This window comes from Theropithecus gelada, chromosome X, assembly GCF_003255815.1.
Source record: "Theropithecus gelada isolate Dixy chromosome X, Tgel_1.0, whole genome shotgun sequence".
Lineage (NCBI taxonomy): Eukaryota > Metazoa > Chordata > Mammalia > Primates > Cercopithecidae > Theropithecus > Theropithecus gelada.
In genome coordinates this window covers 135,176,163-135,201,315 of record NC_037689.1, presented here as the reverse complement: position 1 = coordinate 135,201,315, position 25,153 = coordinate 135,176,163, and the positions used below count along the sequence as shown (strand labels likewise).

Here is a 25,153-nt window from a genome sequence, read left to right as displayed (position 1 = left end):
TATTTCACACTGCCAGCCCATCTCAATTTGCAGCAGCCACATTTCAAGTGTTTAAATAGGCACATGTAGCTAATAAGCACAGCATTCCTAGACCATCCACAATCTACTCCCAACCTTTCTTTTCAACATTACCTCCTGCTGTACTGCCAAGAAAACTCTCTGCCCTAGCCAGTTTGTTCTGGGCCAGGATGGCAAAAGGTTGACCTCATGTTCTTATTACCTCCCTCCCACAATCATCATAGACATGAATAATCATTCATATGACACTTACCTGCTGAGTCTCTGAATACTTCCCAATATGATGCCCCAGACAACACCAAAAAAATGACTAGAGTTGGCACTTAAAATGAAACCCTTTTTCCACCCATTACCTAGTCACTGTCCCCAGCAACATCTAGCTCATTCCTACCTCTAAATTTGCTCCTGCAACTTAGCCAATCTAACAAATTCCTATTTGCCTTGAGAGCCAAACTCAAGTCTCCATTCATACAGTCCTCTCCAGCTCATATTGAACGTTTTTTTTTTTAAATAGACGAGTCTCACTCTGTCACCCAGGCTGGAGTGCAGTGGCACAATTTTGGCTCACTGCAACCTCCGCCACCCAGGTTCAAGTGATTCTCCTGCCTCAGCCTCCTGAGTAACTGGGATTACAGGTGTGCGCCACCACACCTGGCTAATTTTTGTATTTTTAGTAGAGACGGGTTTTCACCATGTTGGTCAGGCTGGTCTCAAACTCCTGACCTCGTTATCTGCCCGCCTCAGGCTCCTAAAGTGCTGGGATTACAGGTGTGAGCCACCGCACCCGGCCTGTATTGAACATTCTTTCTTCTAATTTCTTTTTGGTTTCCATCCTGCACATTATTGCTTAGTGTTTATTTCTTCTGCAATGGTTTCATTTAGTTCTGTCTTCCCAACTCTTTGAAGATAGGTACTGTGTTATATCATTTTTTTTTTTTTTTTTTGAGAGAAGGAGTCACTTCATTGTCCAGGCTGAATTACAGAGGTGCAATAATGGCTCACAGCAGCCTTGAATTCCTGAGCTCAGTTGATCTTCCCACCTCAGTAGCTGGGACTACAGGCACGCACCACCACACCCAGTTATTATTATTATTATTATTATTATTATTATTGGAGCACAGGGGGGGTCTCTCTTTGTTGCACAGGCTGGAGTTGAACTCCTGGCCTCAAGCAATCCTCCCACCTCAGCCTCCCAAAGTGCTGGGATTATAGGTGTGAGCCACTGCACCTGGCCTGTTATATATTTTTCTATGCTCACATGGATTGTGGGAGAATGCTGTGCATAAAGTAGATGTTCCATGAAAACTTCTTGGTTGATAGAATGGTTATAACACACATTGTTTTTATGTCTTCTATCAATTACATTTAAGCCTAAATCTATTTTTTCGTAACTACTGCTCCAAAACCTAAAATGGTCACATGACTGATATCATGAATAGGCAGAATACTTAAATTGGTCTCGCAAATGTTGGCTTAATATAATCTTTTTTTTTTTTTTTTTTTTTGAGACGGAAGCTCACACTGTCGCCTAGGCTGGAGTGCAGTGACGCGATCTCAGCTCACTACAACCTCTGCTGCCCAGGTTCAAGTGATTCTCCTGCCTCAGCCTCCAAAGTAGCTGGGATTACAGGCACGTGCCACCATGCCCGGCAATTTTTTTGTGTGTGTGTGCTTTTAGTAGAGACTGGGTTTCACCATCTTGACCAGGCTGGTCTTGAACTCCTGACCTAGTGATCCACCTGCCTCGACCTCCCAAAGTGCTGGGATTACAGGCGTGAGCCACTGTGCCTGGCCTTTGCTTAATATAATCTTATACTTGTTTAGATATTGGTCATCAGGCTCCAGTCCCTGCTCCACTACTTACTAGCATTGTGTTTCAAAGTAAGTCAGTCACATAAACCCTTAGATTTTGTTTTCTCATCAATAAAGTGAGGTTTATAATGCCTTACCTATCTTACATGATTGGTGTGGGTATCAAATGAGGTAGTATAGTATATACATAAAAGCACTAGACATTTGCAGTCAGAGAGGCCTAGGCTTGAATCCAGGCTCTGCCACTTACTGTATATGTCACCTTTATCAACTTACTTATTTGTTTCTCAGTTTACTCATTTGCAAATATAGGCACAATAATATCTAAATCTCAGTGCTATAAGTGACTTGAGGTTTGTGAGGAGTTTAGCACATTGCTGCAGACATTGATGTCACTCAATAAGTGATATACTGTGAATGAGGTCAAAGTGCCATGAACAGGTGATTATTACTCATTATTAATCTTCCCAAAATAGTTTGATGTGAAAGCAAATAGATAACCATTTTCGATACACTGCATCATTGACTCCTTTCCACTAAATTCAAAAAACGTCTTCTATGGTAAAGTTTGCAAACATATGTAAGAGTGGAAGAGTGATTAGAAATGAACTCCCACCTTATACATGAAATTCTTTATTTGACTTTTTTTTTTTTTTTTTTTTTTTTTTTTTTTTGAGACAGAGTCTCGCTCTGTCGCCCGGGCTGGAGTGCAGTGGCTGGATCTCAGCTCACTGCAAGCTCTGCCTCCCGGGTTTACGCCATTCTCCTGCCTCAGCCTCCCAAGTAACTGGGACTACAGGCGCCCGCCATCTCGCCCGGCTAGTCTTTTGTATTTTTTAGTAGAGACGGGGTTTCACCGTGTTCGCCAGGATGGTCTCGATCTTCTGACCTCGTGATCCGCCCGTCTCGGCCTCCCAAAGTGCTGGGATTACAGGCTTGAGCCACCGCGCCCGGCTATTTGACTTTTTAATAATCGCCATTCTGACTGGCGTGAGATGGTATCTTATCGTTGTTTTGATTTGCATTTCTCTAATAAGTGATATTGAGCCTTTTTCATATGTTTGTTGGCCACATAAATGTCTTCTTTTGAGAACTGTCTGTTCATATCCTTTGCCCACTTTTTTGATGGGATTGTTTGTTTTTTTCTTGTAAATTTCTTTAAGTTCCTTGAAGATTCTGGATATTAGACCTTTGTCAGACGGGTTTAAGTTGCTTATAGACTCTGGATATTAGACCTTTGTCAGATGGGTAGATTGTAAAAATTTTCTCCCATGCTATAGGTTGACTGTTTGCTCTGATGATAGTTTCTTTTCTTTCTTTCTTTTTTTTTTTTTTTTTTTTTGAGACAGAGTCGTGCTCTGTCTCCCAGAGTCGTGCAATGGTGTGATCTTGGCTCACTGCAACCTCTGCCCCCCAGGTTCAAGCGATTCTCCTGCCTCAGCCTCCTGAGTAGCTGGGACTACAGGCGTGCACCACTCACGCCCAGCAAATTTTTTGTATTTTTAGTAGAGATGCGGTTTTGCCATGTTGGCCAGGCCGGTCTCAAACACTGCATGTTCTCATTCATAAATGGGAGCTGAACATTGAGAACACACGGACACAGGGAGGGGAACAACACACTGGTGCCTCTCAGAGGGGTGGAGGGAGGGAGAGCATCACATCAGGACAAATAGCTAATGCATGCAGGGCTTAATACCCAGGTGATGGGTTGATAGGTGCAGCAAACCACCATGGTACACGTTTACCTATATAATAAACCTGCACATCCTATGCATGTACTCTGGAACATAATAAAATAAAATAAAATACTATCGATTTGTTATTTTTTAAAATTGTTTTATTTTACTTGAAAATTTGACAATCAAATGAAATAGCTCTTCTAAATTGCCTATATGTCTTTTTGGCTTTGAAGAAAGTGGTTAAATCAATTCCAAGAAAAAAAATATGATTTGAAGTGAGAAATTAAACTTTATATTTGTGATCAAGGAAGAATCTTCTATACGACCCTTACTCATCAAGTCATAGAATCATGAAATATATTAGTGGAAACGGCTATTAAGGACAATCTGCCAAGCCCTTCATTGTATAGGTGCAGAAATTGAGGTCCAGATAAGAAATAGTCCAAGTTTACTTAGATAGTTTGTGAAAAACACCAGAGCTGTAACTTTCATCTTTTGATTTTTTTTTTTAATGGAGTCTCACTCTGTCACCCAGGCTGGAGTGCAGTGGCAGGATCTCGGCTCACTGAAACCTGTGCCTCTTGGGTTCAAGTGATTCTCCCACCTCAGCCTCCCAAGTAGTTGGGATTACAGGTGCGAGCCACCACGCCTGGCTAATTTTGTATTTTTAATAGAGATGGGATTTCACCACATTGGCCAGGCTGGTCTCGAACTCCTGACCTCTGGTGATCTACCCTCCTAAGCTTCCCAGAGTGCTAGGATTACAGGCATGAGCCACCGCGCCCAGCCTTGTATTAAGACTGTATTCTTTCCATTGCACCATGTCTCGTCAGGTGGATAGACATCCAAGAAAGACACCATTCTTTCTTCAGGACTGTGTAAGGCAGAAGTAAAAAGATTTAGAAAAAAACTTCAAATTGTGTACTTTGATACTGAACGTATACAGAAAATAACAATTCTTTAGCCAGATCCCGTATGTTCATGAGCAGTCACTTGGACCAAACCTATAGGAGAAAATAAAACTGGCATAAATGTATACCACTTGTCATTGACTGACGCCTCCCACATCTTTTGCAACTGAATTATGTGACATGATGTATGGGTCTTATAAACACACTTATTCCAAATCATTTACATTAGCTGTCGAGTCCTCGTGATAGTGATGGACTAAATGTCTTTAGAGGACTATGCACAAACTGACCTCGCATGTTTTCTCATTGCAAAAGCAGATATAATAACATCAGCCTCCTGCTTATATTTATATGATAAAGTCCATCCAATTAGTATTTTTTCACAAGAATGCTAACTCTGTGAGAGCAAAGAGATTGTTGTCCATTTTGTTTACTGCTCTGCTCCATTGCCTAGAAGAACAGGTGGTATTTTCTGAGTCCCAGTTTCATATTTAGATTTCCTTCTTATCTTGACTTAATTCAATAATAGTTCAAATGAGTCTATGATGTAATTATTGCATAAAAATAAGCAAAGTACCCAAGCTGAAACTGTACACTAGAGATTTTCTCATTTTCTCATGAACTTATTGAACCCTCACAGCAATTAGAGACCTTTCCAGGACTTTCTTAAGACGTAGTACTTTTATGATTTTGGGTTTTTTTTTTTTTTTTTTTGGAAACGGAGTCTCGCTCTGTCACCCAGTCTAGAGTGCAGTGATGCAGTCTCGGCTCACTGCAGGCTCCGCCTCCCGGGTTCAAGCCATTCTCCTGCCTCAGCCTCCCAAGTAGCTGGGACTACAGGAGCCCGCCACCACTCCCAGCTAATATTTTGTATTTTTAGTAGAGATGGGGTTTCACCGTGTTAGCCAGGATGGTCTCGATCTCCTGACCTTGTGATCTGCCCGCCTCGGTCTCCCAAAGTGCTGGGATTACAGGCTTGAGCCACCGCGCCGGCCACTTTTATGATTCTTAATCAGAAACTCCAATCAATGAGGAAGTGGGTCCAGAGTCTGTCCTGACTCACATCCTTCCACGTGTTTTATCTCTCTTTAAACAGTGAAACTAGTAATGGGAAAAATGTCTAATTGCATCTTTTATATAGCACCTTATTATATAAAGCAATGAATTCTAAATGAAGTCAAGTGAATTCTAAACATGAAGCAATAAAGTGTTTAGTAAAACCATGAGGAACCCACAGAATGCAAAAGCTATTTATAAATAGGATTTTTGTTTCTTTTCTTTTTTTGTGGCACCTGATGTTACAAATGTGATTAATCTCACATAATTCTATCATATTTAACCTAGAAGCATAGAGTAGAACAAAGGGAAGAATGCTAAATAAGATAGTGTGGTACTTAGGATGGGAACTGGAAGCTAGCAGTGGGAGGGGAGGTGGAGAGATGGGAGGAGCAGCTTTGCAAGTGGTTCATAAATAATGGCCTGCATCCCATCTGACAACATATAAAAATAAAAGAGAGTAGTAATACAGTTTGTTACTGTTTAGAAATGAAATGAAATTTTAAAACGTTTCAAATGAGCAATTTTCTCCTCACATTAGTACTCTGGGGACTGATAAGGCTTTTTCTTTTGTCTCTTCCGGTTGCCTTGAATGGTGATCAGCAATGCATGATCAGCCAAGTGGCATCAGCTCTAATGCTATCATCATATGCCAGCCAGAGGGAATGTGAAAGGGGAAATGGGATTTGCCACTGCAAATACCATCTCGATTAATAAATATCTGAGACACACCAAGAGAGAACAAAATCTATCTTCCTCTTTTTGCATGTACCATGCCTTTTCAGTTATATTAGTTGATAATAAACCCTCTTTTACAGCCTGTTGTGTTTCCACGCAGCTGACAAGCAGATCCAATCTCCCCAAAAGGGTCATGTTAATCACCGTTTCAAACAGCGATCTAAAAAAAATGCATTCTAACATGCCTTTGCAAAGGTATAATTCAAATGATTACCTCATGTGTTCCAAAGGGGAATTGGGTGCTGTCCTGTTTCCATAGCACTCAATTTCACAACATTTTGCAAAACTGCTCTGTGAGATATCTTCCTTCAAGAGTAGCAATATCACAGTCATAACTTTCTAAATTTGGGCCTGCAGTAATGACAGACTTTGAATGAATGCTTTCCTATGGTATGGGAAGGAAGAATAAGTTCAAAAAATTAGACTTTTCTCAGCTTTAAGCTCTAAGCTACACTAAGCTGACTTGTCTTCCTTTTTACCTATGTGAAATGCTGATCCTTTGACTGGAATGGAAGGCCCAAATTCACTCTGCTTTCTGCACTGGCTGTTGTTTGAATATTTTTATAATGATTACTTTTAAAATCATAAAAGAAATAGAGAATATATGTTTTAAGAATATATGTCTTTGTGTACACATTATCCTTACCCATGATAGAATCTTGTCTCAAGGAGGCAAAATGATAGTGAAGAGACATGAGTTCAAATTCAAAGTCTGCCAATAACTAGTTTTGTGATCTATGACTTGTTATTAAACTCTTCAAGTCCAAATTTCCTGATTGGCTAATGAAAAGGTCTCTAGAGACTTCTCCTGCTCTTTAAAACAAAAGGTAGTAAATAACTTCTGGACAAAAAAAAGGCATTTGTCTTCTACATGTTGAGTTTCCAGATGTACTCTAACTTGAAATTTAAAGATTTTTCATGTTACATGTTTGTTATTCGGGAATTTTAAAATCCAGTTTTATATTCAGTTATTTCAAATGAATTACAATTCAGTTTCATGATCAACTATTTTTAAATTGTCAGGGAAAAGTTCATTTTCTACTCTTTCTTGCCTCCTTCTGTCGAAAACACTAAAATTAAAATAAGTAGCAATGGAATCCATTTTTCTGCTCAAAAATTATTGACTTATAAAATTTTTTCTTCACCAGGATATTTTACAATATTTTCTCACTAGGAATTGTATGTATAAAAGAAAAGTTCAACTAACCTATGAAGTAAAGTATTATGATCCTTAAATATTTTGTCTTGTTGTGAAACTCTGTTCTGATAAATCTGTTCCCTCATATCTTATATATTCAACATGGCTGTTCATCTAGTTCTCTGTGAAGTGTCTGAGAACTATATCCAGAAGATCTAACCAGGAAAAGCCAGTAAGTTCCAAGAAAACAAAACAAAAATAACCTCCCAAACATAATCCTGAGCCTAGCCAAAAGCATACAAGTTTCTGAAAGCTTAAACTGTACAAAGATTTTCTTAAGTAAATGTTGTTGTTGTTATCCTTTCCTTTATGATTTCAGAGTTTTCTGAGGAAATATTCCTTTTTTAAGATGTTGTGGTTATACTCAGTTAACACAGTCTACAGCTCTCTAAATATTCTCTCTTGCATTCCATATCACAGGTCTTCAGAGAGAGATATATACATGTATGTATATAGACACACATATACATATATATATCTTCAGATACATTTATAGGTGTGTGTGTGTATGTGTGTGTATATATGTATGTGTATATATGTATATGTGTGTGTATATATACTATTTAACGTAAAGAGCAAAAATATGTCTACGTTACATAATAGGCAAAATATGGCTGGCCTGTATTTTTATTTTTGTGCATGTAAATAGCGGCAGTTACAAAAAGCAACTTAAACTGACCATCTGAGACATCATAAAATGTGTCAGACTGTTAGAAAGCAAAGTGTAGAGTGTATTTACTAGATATGTTTGACCATGAAAGGTTCAGTGAGTCCCAGAATAAAGGAATGCCTCTCATACAAGTCTTAAACAAGAGCCAATCCAAATACTTTGATTGGAAGTCTGGTATGCGTGTTTATTTTTAACATTTGACTCCAAGTGCCTAAGATGTGGATGAAATATGGAATTGATTTTTTCCTTGACAAACTTTTGTTATTGTGACTTAGGTTGTAGTACTTATTCTTTTACAAGATGCCTGTGACTCAATGGTTAGACATGGACTCTCTTAACTTTTGGCAGTTTACTTTTGCATAATATATGATAACTAACCAGTGTTAATTTCCTTGTTCTTCACAATGCATTAAACTTAGAGGCAAACTAGAATCTAGAGTCTTGATCTAGCTAAAATAAATAAATAAATAAAAATAAATGTTTTAACTGAGGATCCAATAGTGAACAAAATAAACACATTCCTTACTGGTAAAGAAACAGCACATGCAGAAGACCTGTGGCTGGGTCAAACTGATCTGTTATAGACTTTCAGACTCTCATAATACACAGTCATGCATTGCTTAAGGACAGGAGTAACTTCTGAAAAATGCATCATTAGGCAGTTTTTGTCATTGTGTGAATATCACAGAGTGTCCTTAGGGAAACCTAGATGGTATATGGTGTGACTCCTAGGCTACGAACCGGTACATCATGTTACTGCACTGAATACTGTAGGCAGTTGTAACACAATGGTATTTGTGTATCTAAACATTTCTAAACATAAAAAAATGTAATGCATTGTGCTATAACAATATGACAGCTAAGCTATCACTAGACTACAGGAATTTTTCAGCTTCATTATCTTTTTTTATTTTTTATTTTTATTTTTATTTTTATTTTTTTATTTTTTGAGGTGGAGTCTCGCTCTGTCTCCCAGGCTGGAGTGCTGTGGCCGGATCTCAGCTCGCTGCAAGCTCCGCCTCCCGGGTTCCCGCCATTCTCCTGCCTCAGCCTCCCGAGTAGCTGGGACTACAGGCGCCTGCCACCGCGCCCGGCTAGTTTTTTGTATTTTTTAGTAGAGACGGGGTTTCACCGTGTTAGCCAGGATGGTCTCGATCTCCTGACCTCGTGATCCGCCCATCTCGGCCTCCCAAAGTGCTGGGATTACAGGCGTGAGCCACCGCGCCCGGCCTTCATTATCATCTTATGAAACCACCACTACATATATGGTCCATGTGTGACTGTATTTTGTTGTACCATTTGTCAAAGTTGAAACTTTACATTTAGGTGTGTAATTAATTAATTAATGCAGAATGCTATTAAGAGACTTCAATGATATCTTAAGGATTTTAGTCTTCACAGCTAACATCATACTTAACCATGAAAAGCTGAAAGCGGCCAGGCGCAGTGGCTCACGCCTGTAATTCCAACACTTTTGGAGGCCAAGGCGGGTGGATCACCTGAGGTCAGGAGTTTGAGACCAGCCTGGTAAACATGGTGAAACCCCATCTCTACTAAAAATACAAAATTAGCCAGGCATGATGGTACATGCCTGTAATCCCAGCTACTTGAAAGGCTAGGCAAGAGAATCACTTGAACTCAGGAGACAGAGGTTCCAGTGAGCCAAGACCATGCCATTGCACTCCAGCCTTGGCAACAAGAGCAACACTCCATCAAAAAAAGAAAGAAGGAAAGAAAGGAAGGAAGGAAGGGAGGGAGGGAGGGAGGGAGAAGAGAAAAGAAGAAGAAGGAGGAGGAGGAGAAGGAGGAGGAGGGGAAGAAGAAGAGAAAGAAGAAGAAGAAAGAAAGAAAGAAAGAAAGAAAGAAAGAAAGAAAGAAAGAAAGAAAGAAAGAAAGAAAGAAAGAAAGAAAGAAAGAAAGAAAAGAAAGAAAGAAAGAAAGAAAGAAAGAAAGAAAGAAAGAAAGAAAGAAAGAAAGAAAGAAAGAAAGAGAAAAAAAAAGAAAGAAAGGCAGGAAGGAAGAAAGAAAAGCTGAAAGCTTTTCCTCTAAGATCAGGAACAAGACAAGGATGCCCACTCTTAATTCTATTCAATATAATATAGGAAGTCCTCACCAGAACAATTAGGAAAAAAAAAAAACCAAAACCAAAACAAAACAAAACAAAAAGAAAAAAGAAAAAGAAAAGGCATCCAAATTGCAAAGCAAAAACTTCAGTTCTCTTGGTTTGCAGATAATACACTCTTATATACAGAACACCTAAAGACGATTAGAACAAATTTAAAAATTTGGTAAAATTGCTGGATACAAAATCAACATACAAAAATCAGTAGTGTTTCCATACATTAACAACAAATACCTGAAAAATAAGAAAATAACCCCATTTACAAAAGCATTAAAAAACTTAGAAATACATTTAAGAAACAAGGTAAAATTTCTGTCTACTGAAAACTATAAAAATACTGATGAAAGAAATAGAAGAAAAGACAAATATTCCACATATGTGATTCAGAAGAATTAATACTGTTAAAGTGTCCCTGGTGCCCAAAGCAACCTACATATTCAATGCAATCTCCAGCAAAATTCAAATAATATTTTTCAAAGAAATAGGAAAAAAAATCCTAAAATTCATATAAAAACCACACAAACAAAAAAAAACCCCAAATACCCAAAGCAATTGCAAACAAAAAGAGCAAAGCTAGAGGCGTCACACTACCTGATTCCAAAATATACCAAAAAGCTATTATAATCAAAATAGCATAGTACTGGCATAAAAACAGGCAAATAGACCAAAGGAGTAGAATAGATAGCTCAGAAATCAATCCTCACATTTACAGTCAGTTGATCTTCAACAAAGGTGCCAAGAACACACAATGGGGTAGAGACAGTCTCTTCAATAAGTGGTGTTGGGAAAGCTGGATATCCACATGCAGAAGAATGAAATTGGACCCTTATATCTCATCACATACAAAAACCAAGTCAAAATGAATTAAAAACATAAAGGTTAAGGTCTGAACCCATAAAACTACTTGAAGAAAACAGAGAAAAAGCTTCTTGATGCTGGTTTTAGCATTTTTTTTATATTACCCAAAAAGCATAGACAACAAAAGCAAAAATAGACAAATGGGATTGCGTCAAACTAAAAAGCTTCTGTGCAGAAAGGAAACAATCAAAAGAGTAAAGTAGCAATCTACAAACTGGGAGAAAAATTTGCAAACCATATATCTGATAAGGGGTTTATATCCAAAATTTATAGGAAACTTAAAGAATTCAATAGCAAGAAAACAACCAAATTGGAAGTAGGGCGAAGGACCCAAATAGACATTTCTCAAAAGAAGATATAAAAATGGCCAACAGGTATATGAAAAAAATAAAAAACTCAACATAACTAATCATCAGGAAAATGTAAATTAAAACCACAGTGATATATCACTTCACACCTGTTAGAATGGCTTCTATTAAAAATATAAAAGATAAGTGTTGGTGAGAATATAGAGAAAAGGGAACCCTTGAACACTTTGATGGGAATGTAAATTAGTAGAGCCATTATGGAAAATAGTATGAAGGCTTCTCAAAAAATTAAAAATAGAACTACAATATGATTCAGCAATTCCACTACTTGGCATATATCTAAAGGAAATGAAACCAGTATGTTGATGGGATATCTGCACTTTTATACTTATTTCAGCATTATCTACAATAGCCAAGGTATGGAATTAACCTCAATGTCTGTCAACAGATGAATAGATTGAGAAAATGTGAGATTTTATACACACACACACACACACACACACACACACAAAGCCTTAAAAAATAAGGAAATTCTGTCATTTGTGATAACATGGATGAAATTGAAGTATATTATGCTAAGTGAAATAAGCCAGGCAAAGAAAAACCAGTATCTTCCAGGGAGTTACAATCTTTTTGCTGGTGGAGGGTGTTGCCTCAATGTTGACTGCAGCTGACTGATCAGGATGCTAGTTGCTGATGGTTGAGATGGCTGTGGCAACTTTTAAAAATAACAATGAGTTCCATGACGACAGAGCCCTCACTGAGCTGGCAGGCCCCTCCATGGATCACTGGCACCAAGGCGCTGTCCAGATCATTCATGTACTGCGAGGGAAGGTGCTGGCCATTTCTCCCTGCTTGATAGCCGACCTGATCTGAATCAAGTGTCACATGTAGTCCCAGTTTGGTCATTCCATTTTCCTTCAGAAGCTTCAGGTGAGGACAGAGAGCAAGGCAAAAAGCCTTGGTAACATGCTCAGTCAATCTACTGTGATCTGCAGGATCACTGAGGCAATTGTGCTGGTCATCATTTTCTAGGAAAAACACCTCTGTCCATCTGATGACTTTACCATTTGCTTTACATTCTGATCCATGGAATATCTTCACATGTGTTATAGTCTCCATGGACTTCCCATCTATAGGACTTACGACACCCTTGCTAACGTTCTTGTCATCATCCACCCATTGGATGTGGATGTGTTCCTGGGGATCCTCTGCATCCGCCTTCCCACAGGTGATGCTGAAGTCCTTCATCTCTCTCAGTGCCTGCTTCAAGGAATCCATGTTCTCTGCAGTGATCTGGACCATAACGCCATCTTCCATAATACTGGACTTGGCAAGGTATCCAGAAGAGGATTTCAGAGTGCCACTGAACACAAAGAAACTGGCACCAGTCACTTTTCTGGGCTGATTGTGAATACTGATAGCCTGGGTCTGATCATTTCTATCATCATTCTGCACATACACAAGATAAGAATCTGCCTTTTCATTGAAGCAGGCACCTCCTGCCAGGACATGCTCATTGGACTTGTTCATGGCTTTCATCATCTCATTTTATGTGTTGCTGGGAATTTTTATGCCGGTTTTCTAAACTTCCATATCAACCACCAACCTTGAACTGACAAGGTATACTGATAATTTCTGAACTCTGCAAGAAGATTCATGATGATATGCCCCATCTCTCCAAATAATGGCTTCTGAGATCTGACACTGAATAGTGGGCATGGATAAAATAGATATTCAGCTCCAAGTCTCAACATCAGATGGATAGGAAACACTTTAGCCCTAGGAGTTTGCCATTTCTGGATAAGAATCCCAAAGAAGTAAGGTGGGGTTGGGAGTACTAGGTCTTGCAATGACTGGTAGGTAGATGTCACATATAAGAATCCACCATGTGTCCGGGTGCGGTGGCTCAAGACTGTAATCCCAGCACTTTGGGAGGCTGAGGCGGGTGGATCACGAGGTCAGGAGATCGAGACCATCCTGGCTAACACAGTGAAACCCTGTCTCTACTAAAAATACAAAAAAAAAAAAAAAAAAAAAAAAAATTAGCCGGGCATGGTGGCAGGCACCTGTAGTCCCAGCTACTCGGGAGGTTGAGGCAGGAGAATGGCATGAACCTGGGAGGCGGACCTTGCAGTGAGCCGAGATCACACCACTACACTCCAGCCTGGGTGACAGAGCAAGACTCCATCTCAAAAAAAAAAAAAAAAAAAAAAAAAGAAGACAAAAGAATCCACCATGTTTTTTACTGCCAGGGAAACATTGACTAAAGAAGGAGTGTCCCAAGTTGCCCACCATATTCCCTGCCAGAGCATCCTGATAAAGTCGCACAAAGTGATTAAAGACATCCTTTGGCAAACACTTTCCATCCGATAGACACTGTAGAAGAATGACTATCTCAGACTGACCCACTGCATGCATTCCCTTGGTTGTAAAACACCAGCACTTCCTGTTCATATAATTTACAATTTTAAGCATTGACAACAAATGTGCATTTAAAACAAATACAGGTGGGTCAGGGCCACCATCCTCCAACTGCTGCATTACTGAAATAAATGTGATGGTTTCTCTTCCACAGTATAGTCTCCTTTTACACCAGTGGAGATGAGAATAGGAACAAGGCCATCTTCAGGAATAAGGCTCACTGCACTTCCAGCAGGACTTCTGACCTGAGAATAGAGGAATATCCGTCTCTGCTGGTAGAGGACTGGTAGTTACTGGCTTGACTGGGTCATGTGACACAGCTACGGTTCCTGCAGAGGAAGTTCCATTCATTGTTAATTTGGCTGCATCAGCAACATCTCTTTTGCTATTTCCACCACATCTCAAGTTACTTCGTCCACTGACTTCTTGACCCTCTCAGTCAACCATAGTGATTAGAATCAGCTACTTCAAAACTCCAGTTAATGTAATATTTTAACTTCCTCCCATGAATCACAAATTTACTTAATGGTATCTAGAATGGTGAATAAGGAAAACCAGAGGTTTTTCTTTTACTTTACCCAGATTCATCACAGGAATCACACTCTATACTAGCTACATATAGCCTTATAAAATATATTTCTTAAGACTTGAAAGTCAAAATGTCCCCTTGATCCATGGGCTACAGAATGGATGTTGTGTTAGCAGGCAGTAAAACAATATTCATCTTCTTGTACATCTCTACCAGAGCTCTTGGGTGTATTGTCAATGAACAACAACAATATTTTGAAAGGAATCTTGTTTTTTCTGAGCAGTAGGTCTCAATAGTGGACTTAAAATAATCAGTAAACCATGCTGTAAACAAATGTGCTGTCATCCATGCTTTATTGTTCCATTTATACAGTACAGGTAGAGTTGATTTAATGTGATTCTTAAGGACTCCAGAATTTTTGAAATGGTAAATGAGCATTGGCTTCAACTTAAAGTCACCAGCTGCATTAGTTTCTAACAAAAGAGTCAGCCTGTCCTTTGAAGCTTTGAAACGAGGCATTGACTTCTACTGTCTAGTTATGAAAGACTTAGATGACATCTTTCTATATAAGGCTGTTCCATCTATATTGAAAATCTGTTGTTTAGTGTAGTCACCTTCCTCAGTTTTCTTAGATAGATCTTCTGGATAACTTGCTCCAGCTTCTACATCAGCATTTGTTGCTTACTTTGTACTTTTATGTTATGGACATGGCTTCTTTCCTTAAACTTCATGAAGCAACGTCTGCTAACTTCCATCTTTTCTTCTGCAGCTTCCTCACTTCTCTCAGACTTCATAGAACTGAAGAGAGTTAGGGCCTTGGCCTGGATTAGGTTTTAGGTTATGGGAGTGTTGTGGCTGGTTTGATCTTCTATCCAGACCACTAAAACTTTCTTTATATCAGCAATAAGGCTGTCTTGCTTTCTTATCATTTGTGCGTTCACGGGAGTAGCACTTTTAATTTCCTTCAAGAACTTTTCCTTTGCATTCACAATTTGGCTAATGCAAGAAGCATTTCCTTTTGGCCTGTATCGGCTTTCAACATGCCTTCCTCACTAAGCTTAATCATTTTTAGATTTTGACTTAAAGTGAGAGACTTGAGACTCTTCCCTTTAACTTGAACACTTCAAGGCAATTGTAAGGTCATTAATTGGGCTAATTTCAATATTGCTCTGTCTCAGGAAATACGGAGTCCCTGAGGAGATGGACAGAGAGGAGAGAATGGCCAGTTGGTGGAGCAGTCAGAACACCTACAACATTTATTGGTTAAGTTTGTTGTCCCATATGGGCACTTTTTATGGTGCCCCAAAACAATTAAAATAGTAACATCTAAGATCACTGACCACAGATCTTCATAACAGATATAACAATAATAAAAAAGTATGAAGTGTTGTTATAATTTTTTTTTCTTTTTTTGAGATGGAGTCTCACTCTGTCACCCAGGCTGGAATGCAGCGGTATGATCTCAGCTCACTGAAGCCTCCGCCTCCCGAGTTCAAGTGATTCTCCTGCCTCAGTCTCCCAAGTAGCTGGGATTACAGGTGCTTCCCACCATGCCTGGCTAATTTTTGTATTTTTAGTAGAGATGGGGTTTTACCATGTTGGCCAGGCTAGTCCCGAACTCCTGACCTTAAGTGATCTACTTGCCACAGCCTTCCAAAGTGCTGGAATTACAGGCATGAGCAACTGCACCTGGTCTGTTGTGATAGTTACCAAAATGTAACACAGAGACATGAAGTGAGCACATGCTGTAGGAAAAATATTGCTGATAGACTTGCTTGATGCAGGATTTCCACAAAACTTCAACTTATTTTAAAAAATGCAAAGTCTACAAAATGAAATGAAGCAAATAAAATGAGGTATGACTATACTAAAAACCATTGAATTGTACAACTTAAATGGCTATGTTTTATAATACCTGAATTAAATCTCAGTAAAGCTGTTACCAAAGAAAGTCTACTGCAATAGCTTGACTGAGTTGCTACTAATAAAGATGGAGATAAGTGGATGAATTTGAGAGGTATTTTCAAGGTAAAATCAACAGGACATGTTGATGGATTTGATGTGGAAGTTGAGAGGAAGGAAAGTATTGAGGATGACTCAAATTCTTAGCTTACACAACTGTAAGTAGCTGTTTTGGTACTCTGATACAAAACACGAGGAGGAGCAAGTCTGAGAGAAGAAATCTAAGTTCACACTTAGGCCAGTTCAATTTCAGATGCCCTTGAGATATCCCAGTGGAGATGTTGAGTTGGACATAAGGGTTTAAGGTTCATGGGAGAAACCTGGGTTGGAGATATAAATCTTTATTTATGCTCCAGAGACACACTGAGCATGAAGATATTGTAAGCCATGGGAATAGATTAAATCATTCAGAGAAAGAGTATGGAGTGGGATGGTAAAAATATCTAGAACAGTGCCCTGGTGAACTTCAATGCTTAATAATCAAGTAAAGGAGGATAAATCTGCAAAGGAGGAATACAAAAGTGGGCAAATAAAACAAAGGGACTGCAGTTTCATAAAAGGCAAGGGCAAAATGTACTTCAAGAAGGAAGGGAAGATTATCTGTATCAAATGCTACTGAGGGATTGAATAAGATAAGGACTGAAAATTATTTGTTAGACTTAGTGACTTTATTGTCATTGGTGACCTTAGTGAGAACTATTTTAGCAGAGTGGTGTGGGTGGAGTTTCAAGGACCATACAAAAGACTCACTATTGTATTAGGGCTGGGAGAGCCGGGGAAAGAAATTATCCATAAATGTGTAGGAAGAACATGCTACTGTGATAAATATCAGTGACATATGTTTATTGAATTTCATATGCAGGTTCTTCATGTCAAAACATCTTATTTGTATGCTTTCATAGGATTATCATGTTAGAAATGCTATACTATGAAATAGCCCACAACCTACCTTGGAGGTCTTTATAGACCACTCATGTGTTTCAAGCATCTGTGTTTAAGAAATCTATGCATCAAAATAACTGCTAGAAAAAAAGAAATTAAACATAGTTATGGAAGCCTGAGGAAAAAAGTTACTTCCTTTCACTGGGCCTCAGAGTATTCAAATTTAAAATGATAAAGGTGGACTAGTCCACTTTCAGCTCTCCCATTGTATCAGCATTATCTACGGTCATTCAACTTGTAAATAAGCACCTCTATACCCTCTGTGTTTTCACAGAACACCTCTTTCCTGCCCTAATGAAGAAGACTTGGCTCTTTACAAAGACAATGAGTTTCACCATGCAGCTCTCTCCAATTAAAGCTGCTTGAGCTCTAAACAACAAATTCTGCGATGGATAGGGTCAGGGAGCATAGGGAACCAGCACCATCCTGCCTTCCCATTGCCCTTACCAGGCCATTGCTCCAGCTTCATGAAAAGCCTCACTGCCCATGAAGTTCACACCATCTGCAGATGCCATCTTTTACTCCTTCCCAGGATGATCATCTACCTCTCTTTTGGACATTTTCCTTCATTCACTGAGGACTCTGGTATCTGGCTTACTGGCATCCTCTCTACCTCAATTCCTGGCACCATTGTCCAGTTGGAAGAGCTATTTCACATCCTATACCCACATTCCTTCACCTGCACAGTTCTCAGGGTCACATCCTGGATATTGCCACCTTCCAAAATGGCTTCACCTTGAAGTCATAGATTCATACATTCAATTTTCTGACCAAGACTGCCCATCTTTCAGTCTAGGCCTTCTCCTTGGTCAAGTCTTTTCTCCAGGTTTCAATGCATTCTGTTCATGACTCTACCTTATTACTTACTAGATCATATTGAAAGTCTGTTAATATATCTGTTTCCCATGAGTACCTGGAGAGAAGAAACTGTTTTAGTCAGCCTGTAGGCCTAGTATATGGCACGTGGTAAGCACTCAAATCTGAATAGATGTTTCTGAGTGACGTTTGTATTCAAAGCACTGTGCTTGGTATTTGAGATCTACCCAAAGCTGAGTGAAAATAGGTTTTGACTGCAAGAAGCTTAGAGACCAATAGAAGATGTAAGATAAATGAATTAAAAACAAAATTTCAAAGTGGAAAGCGAGAGGGGCCTCAAGAACTATAAAAATAAAATTCTATAAGATTGCTAATGCAAGAAAGGTGCAGATGGAGAGACACAAAAGATACTGCTTCTGTGAGGGGATCAGAGGCACTTCACAGAGGATGTGACATCTGAGCTAATTTGGAAGAATGGGTTGGGATTTGGATATATGTAATTCTAGGAAAAGAGAACAGCATGAGGAAAGACACTAAGTTACAAAAGCACAAGGTGTATCTGAGGATCAACTGATTTAATTGGAGCAAACGGTATGTGAGGAGAAAATGAAAACAACTAAGTTAACCTAATTTTAGAACAACTTATCTGCCCATTTTGATGTTATTTTGGCAGTTGGTAGCCATAGGTACAGTTCCTTGGTGTCTGATTTATCAGTTAACCCTTAAGCCACATACCTTTCTTCAAAAGAATATTTCAAGGATCAAAAAGGCTCTTACAAAGGCTTTTCATCCAAGATGATATTTATTATTCCTACCTAAGCTTACCTTCTTTTTTATAAACATGGTCATTGTTTCCTATAACAACGTGATAAACAGGTTTGTTTATTTTGTAAAGGAAGGTAAGGCCAAACAACAAAGATGGGAATCATTTTCAATTCTTTAAATACTTTAGATGATATTTTATTTCTATGAACATATTTTCCTGTTATTGTAAATTTATACTAAGTAAATAATGATGGCATTAACTGGCATTCTTGGTGTGCTTTTGATCATCTTTCTCAAAAAGCAACTGCCAAGAGAATTTTCTAACAGACATCACTTAACCACTAAGTGGCTGCAAGTGTTAAAGGCAATTAAGCAATCATTATTTAAGAAACACAATGAAAATTACCTAGTTTCTCTACTAAAGAACTTAAAGCATATTACACACACACACACACTCATACCACAGAGTCCTTGGATGTATTATTTTACCGTACATTTTAAAAACTGGACCAGGTCTTTATCCTCAGAGGTATTGATTCTAATCTTATTAAGAGCCCTCAGGCCAGGGATTCACTTCAGAATTCTGGCTCTGCCCCTTATTATATGTGTGACCTTGGGCAAGTTACATAACCACTCTGAGTCTCTCAGTTTCCACATTAGTAACGAGTAGATAATTTCACCTCCTTCATAGGGGTTTTGTGAGAATTAAATTAGACAATGCGTGCAAAGTGTTTAAGCACAATGCCTGACATATAAAACCTGCTCAATAATTGGTAACTGCATTGTTATTATAGACAAAAATAGACTTTTTGGCAAACAAATCTATTTTACATAATGGATTTGTATCTGCACGAAAAAAAAAAAAACAAAAAACAAAAAAACACCTCTATATGAAACTGAACTGCCCTTAGTATTAGGTTCCTGTACATATCCTGTCTTTTACATCACTATATAACTAAACTATTGCCAGATTTAGGATGATTCTAGTTTTCAGATGTTTTTAAACTCAGCCTGAATGGATCATATATTCTTCTTTTTTATTTATTTATTTATTTATTTATTTTTGAGACGGAGTCTGGCACTTTCACCCAGGCTGGAGTGCAGTGACGTGATCTCGGCTCACTGCAAGCTCCGCCTCCCGGGTTCACGCCATTCTCCTGCCTCAGCCTCCCGAGTAGCTGGGATTACAGGCGCCCACCACCACGCCCGCTAATTTTTTTGTATTTTTAGTAGAGACGGGTTTTCACTGTGTTAGCCAGGATGGTCTCCATCTCCTGACCTCATGAATCGCCCACCTCGGCCTCCCAAAGTGCTGGGATTACAGGCGTGAGTCACCGTGCCCGGCTGCTTCTTTTAATAATACATCAAGCTCAAACTTTTCCAATGCATTCTTTTCTTTTTATTCTCATGAAACAGGCACCTCTTTCCCGTAATTTCAATACAAATGTCAAAACAAAATGACATTTACTAGTCCCTGATCTGATCCACATGCTAAACTGGTCAGTCCAGATCTAAGTACACAGGCAAAACTGCTGAGCTCTTTGCAACCACTGGCATGTCTCCAGATTCCCAACAAGGACATACAGTTCTCCTTCACTGACTGAATAGGGAGCTATGTTAAGGCACTGATGAAACTGGCAAAGTATAAATTACCAAGCTCTCTCTTGCCTCCCTTGCTTTTTAGAAAATACTACATATTTTCATAAACCAACATATTACTGAATGAAGTAAAGGAGGTGGGTGGTAAATAGAGATTATATTTCCCTTCCTGCATCAGGCATAAGACTTAGAAAACTTATGGCTATTCCCCTTTACCTGCCCCAAGCATACACATGGACCCCACCCAACCAATCTCTGCACCCCCTCTTCCCCTAAAAAAATGTTATGTAGAAACTTGGAATAGCCCTGTCTGGCTGGAATGGGAGTAATTATGTAATATCTTAGGGTTTAGAAATTGAGTTCAAGTCAATTCAACATTTATTGAGCATCTAGGCTGTAAGACTATTCTGTGCTTTATATTGAGGGGAATATAAAACTAGGTAAGGTTATGATTTCTACGTTCAAGAAATATGACAAATGAATTTTTATCCAGAGCAGTTATTCACTGTTTCTGCCTGGATTAGCTGACATCTGTTTGAGCCCTAAAATCTTCTGTATTGGGGGATTTTAATAATGAAAGCAAAATAGAAGATAGACCACCAGAGAGGGAAAACACGGAAAGATAGCAGATCTACCATAACAAATCCAATCAGATTGCAACATAAGTGAGGATTGTGGATGTTGAAACCAACCTTTAAAGGCAACATAAAGTGGTAAGAGGGGCTCTGGGATCAGTCAAACATGTGTTCCGATCCCACTATACCAGTAACTAGCTGAAATCTTTAAGCAAATGATTCAACCCCTCAGAATCTGCTTTCTTTCTGTAAAATAGTAATATTAATAATATGATTACCTGATCCATAAGATTATTTTGAGGCTTAAATAAATTAATGCAGATAAAGCACAATCCCTGGCATATAGTAAGTGCTCTGAAATATTAACTATTAATATTATTATGATTAAGGCTTCAAGCCTTTCTGGTGAAAATGTACTGCTTAAAAGTTCACCTTAGGAAAAGAGACTTGTTTCTGAGACATCACTATCACTAGGAAGCCAGGAAAATCTTACCCAATCAGGGTCTGAATATAGCTGTACTTGAAAATTAAGGTTAGACCTAGAAAATCCAAAAAGGAAGCCACTGCTTTTTTCACCCCTTAAATAGAGATGCCTGCAATGTTCTGTCCCAGCACAATTTATTCCAGCTGTCACAACCCAAATATACACTCAATAAACACTTCTGTCAATTTGCCCTGGCATCACCCCTAAAACACTTAAAATGTGGAATATGCTATTAGTACATGTTATCTTCTCCAGCTGTACTTCTAGCTTGTGTATTCATCAACATCATCAAGACACACCCCTCCTCTTCCTTTTTTTTTCTTTTTTGAGACAGAATCTTGCTCTATCACCCAGGCTGGAGTGCAGTGGCACAATCTCAGCTCACTGCAACCTACGCCTCCCGGGTTCAAGCGATTCTCCTGCCTCAGCCTCCCAAGTAGCTGGGACTACAGGCGCCTGCCACCATGCCCGGCTAATTTTTGTATTTTTTTTAGTAGAGATGGGGTTTCACCAGATTGACCAGGCTGGTCTCGAATTCCTGACCTTGTGATCCACCCGCCTCGGCCTCCCAAAGTGCTGGGATTACAGGCGTGAGCCACCATGCCCAGCTACACCCCTCCTGTTCCTACACACACACACACACACTCTCTCTCTCTCTCTCTCTCTCTGAAGCTCTGTCACTGTGCTGAGCACTTCATACTAAAATGCCCAAGCCCCAGTCCATGACTCAAGGTGGATCTCTCTGTCCAGTTTGCAAGATAGGATATACTCAGCAAACAATAGCTTAGGATACCTTAGTGCCCACTGGAAGCCAATGAACAGTATAGAAAGTAAGGTCTGCAGGGCTCCAGAGGAGACAGAGGCTGAAATATTCCCTGGCTTAAAGGCCTTCCAATGCTTCCCATCTCACTTGGAGTAAAATCCAATGTCTTTACCGTGGTTTGAAAGGCTCTGTACAATCAGGCTCCTTCCAAGTTGTCCAGCTTTATCTCCCCCCAATTCTGTACCCACTGGCTCTACTCCAGCCACAATGGCCTCCTTGCTGTCTGTTCAACAGGCCAAGCATGTTGCACCTAGGGGCCTTTGCAGTGGCCATTCTTTCTGTCTATAAATTTCTGTCTCCTGATCTTTGCATGGCTGATTCCTTGTCTCTGCTCAGGTCTTAATTCAATGTCTCATCCTCAGAGAGGCCTTCCCTGACCCCTTATTTAAAAGACTTGCCCCTTCCCCCACCCCTGTCACTTCCTATCACATCATCCTCTTTTATTATCTTCATAGCTCACTACTCTTTAGCCAAAATGGCCTCTTCTTGATTGTTTTCCTTCCTGCCTCTGGGTCTTTGCATATGGTATTTACTCTCCATGGAATGCCCTTCCCCTTCTCTTCATGTGGCTCTTTCTCAATCTTCAGATCTCAGCCGAAGTTTCACCTCCTCAGAAAGGACTTCCCTGATTACTTAATATAAAGCAGCCCATTCCATCCCCCTGAAACACTACCATTAGTCCCCATCAGCGGCCTCTTCACTTCCTTCATGACACTATGGCAATCTGCAATATTATACGTATCTGTTTTCTTTCTACTCTCACCCTAGACTGAAAGTTCCATGAGGACAGGGATTTTTGTCTGCTTTGTTCACCACTGGGGTTGTCAGGGAAGACTTCACTGAGAAGGTGAAATTTGAGAAAAGTCCTGAAGATGGGGCTAGTACTACTGTTACTAATACATTGAGTGCAGATATCCTATCTGACTTTTAAAGCCCTCCATAACCTGGACAGACCTTATCTAGATAGTCATTTTTCTCACTCATCTACTAGGACACACTGTGCAATCGCATCAGATCTGTCTCTCACTTATTCCTACCTAGAAAGTCTTTCATATTTCCTGACCACAATCTTTAAAATGCCATGATAGAGGTATTATCATTACATTCATTTTAACCATGATGAAACTGAGGCTCAGAGAGGTTAAATAAGTTGTCTAATTTCACACAGCCAGTAAGTGCTGGAGCAAGATTGGACCCCAAATCTATTTGAACTTCAGAGCCTGTATTCTTAAAATACTACAGGATGCCAAAAACATAAAAGAATAGGCAGCGTAAAGAGAGCAAAACAGATCCTCAATTAACTCAAGTCTGTCTGACTCCAAAGTTTGCTCATAACCTCTATGTAGGGTCACATATGTCCAGGTTCGTCTTGAAAAATCGTGGCTTACTTCTGTTTTCCCAGCCTAATTATCAGCAGTGTACCCTTTCACTCTCAATTGCAATTTTTAAGAAGATTGCATATATATATATATATTTTTTTATTTTATTTTATTATTTTTTAAAATTTTTATTTATTTTTTTTTAGATGAAGTCTGGCTCTGTCACCAAGGCTGGAGTGCAACAGTGTGATCTCAGCTCACTGCAACCTCCACCTCCAGGGTTCAAGCGATTCTTCTGCCTCAGCCTCCCGAGTAGCTGGGTTTACAGGCACGTGCCACTACACCCAACTAATTTTTGTATTTTTAGTAGAGATGGGGTTTCACCATGTTGGCCAGGCTGGTCTCGAACTCCTGACCTCAGGTGATCCACCCGCCTCAGCCTCCCAAAGTGCTGGGATTACAGGCGTGAGCCACCGCGCCCAGCCAGAAGATTGCATATTTTACACTTAACAGTACATCTGGCCTTCCCAACTCTCACAGTGCCGTTTCTCTCAGTGTTGAGAAATTAAGAAAAATGAAAAAAGAAATAAAAGAAGTTCTTCCTTTGTGTTTTCTGGCACCACATTTCCATTATGGAAATGAATTGTGTTTTCCATATGTTACATTAGCATTCCTTGAAAACCATATTTGACAATAAGGGTATAGGAAGGAATGCATCTGTATGAGCAATAAACATTGGTTGAATACTATCAGAAAATAGTAAAAATAAGTCAAAATTGCTTTCAATAAATGGTCTGTCATTATAACCCTTAATACTCATTGAGAGTTTCATATGTGTTAGTCATTTTACAAGCATCACTCCAATCAATCTTCACAAGAACTATCATCATCTCCATTCTTTTGTTTTTATATTTTACTTTTTTAAAATGGTAAATAAAAATTATATATATTTATGGAGTATAATGGGATATTTTGATATACGTATGCATTGTGGGATGATTAAATCAAGCTAATTAACATATTCATCATATCATATACTTAACATTTTTTGGTGACAAGAACATTTAAGATTTACTCTCTTAGCAAATTTCAAGTAGACAATAAAGTATTATTAAGTATAGTCACCATGCTGTATATTAGATCTCTGGCACTTATTTCTCCTAGCCGAAATTCTGTACCTTTTGACCAGCATCTCCCCATTCCCTCTCTCACACCCAGACCCCAGCCTGTGGTAACCATCATTCTATTTTCTACTTCTATGAGTGTGAAGGTTTTAGATTTCACATATAATTGAGATCATGCAGTATTTGTCTTTCTGTGCCTCGCTTTTTTCACTTAGTATAATGTTCTTCGGGTTCATCCATGTTCTCAAAAAGGACAGGATTTTCTTATTTTCCAAGGCTGAATAGTATTCCCTTGTGTGTGTGCGTGTGTGTGTGTGTGTGTGTGTGTGTAGCATATAAAGAACAGTATTCCATTGTGTGTGTATATGTGTGTGCATGTATGTAACATATAAAGAAAACGCAACACACACACATATATATG

The 25,153-nt window shown here is 39.1% G+C and overlaps 1 protein-coding gene across 1 annotated transcript; it reads right to left on the bottom strand.

Moving 5' to 3' along the window:
* Positions 1 to 4,469: 4,469 nt before the first annotated feature.
* Positions 4,470 to 13,238, bottom strand: LOC112615288 (zinc finger FYVE domain-containing protein 9-like). Its single transcript, XM_025371860.1, has 2 exons — positions 12,132 to 13,238; positions 4,470 to 4,513 (listed from the first exon to the last, which is right to left on the bottom strand). Exons 1-2 carry the CDS (start codon positions 12,913 to 12,915, stop codon positions 4,470 to 4,472), a joined length of 828 nt encoding a protein of 275 aa, XP_025227645.1. The 5' UTR covers positions 12,916 to 13,238.
* Positions 13,239 to 25,153: the final 11,915 nt, after the last annotated feature.

What these genes read in the sequence shown, in the direction of transcription:
- LOC112615288 (XM_025371860.1), bottom strand. Translation starts at nt 12,915, where the DNA reads ATGATGAAAGCCATGAACAAGTCCAATGAGCATGTCCTGGCAGGAGGT. An exon ending in TGGAGGGGCCTGCCAGCTCA is followed by an intron (nt 4,514 to 12,131) that starts GTGAGGGCTCTG and finishes TTTCTCCTATAG; the next exon opens with GTTTGGTCCAAGTGACTGCT.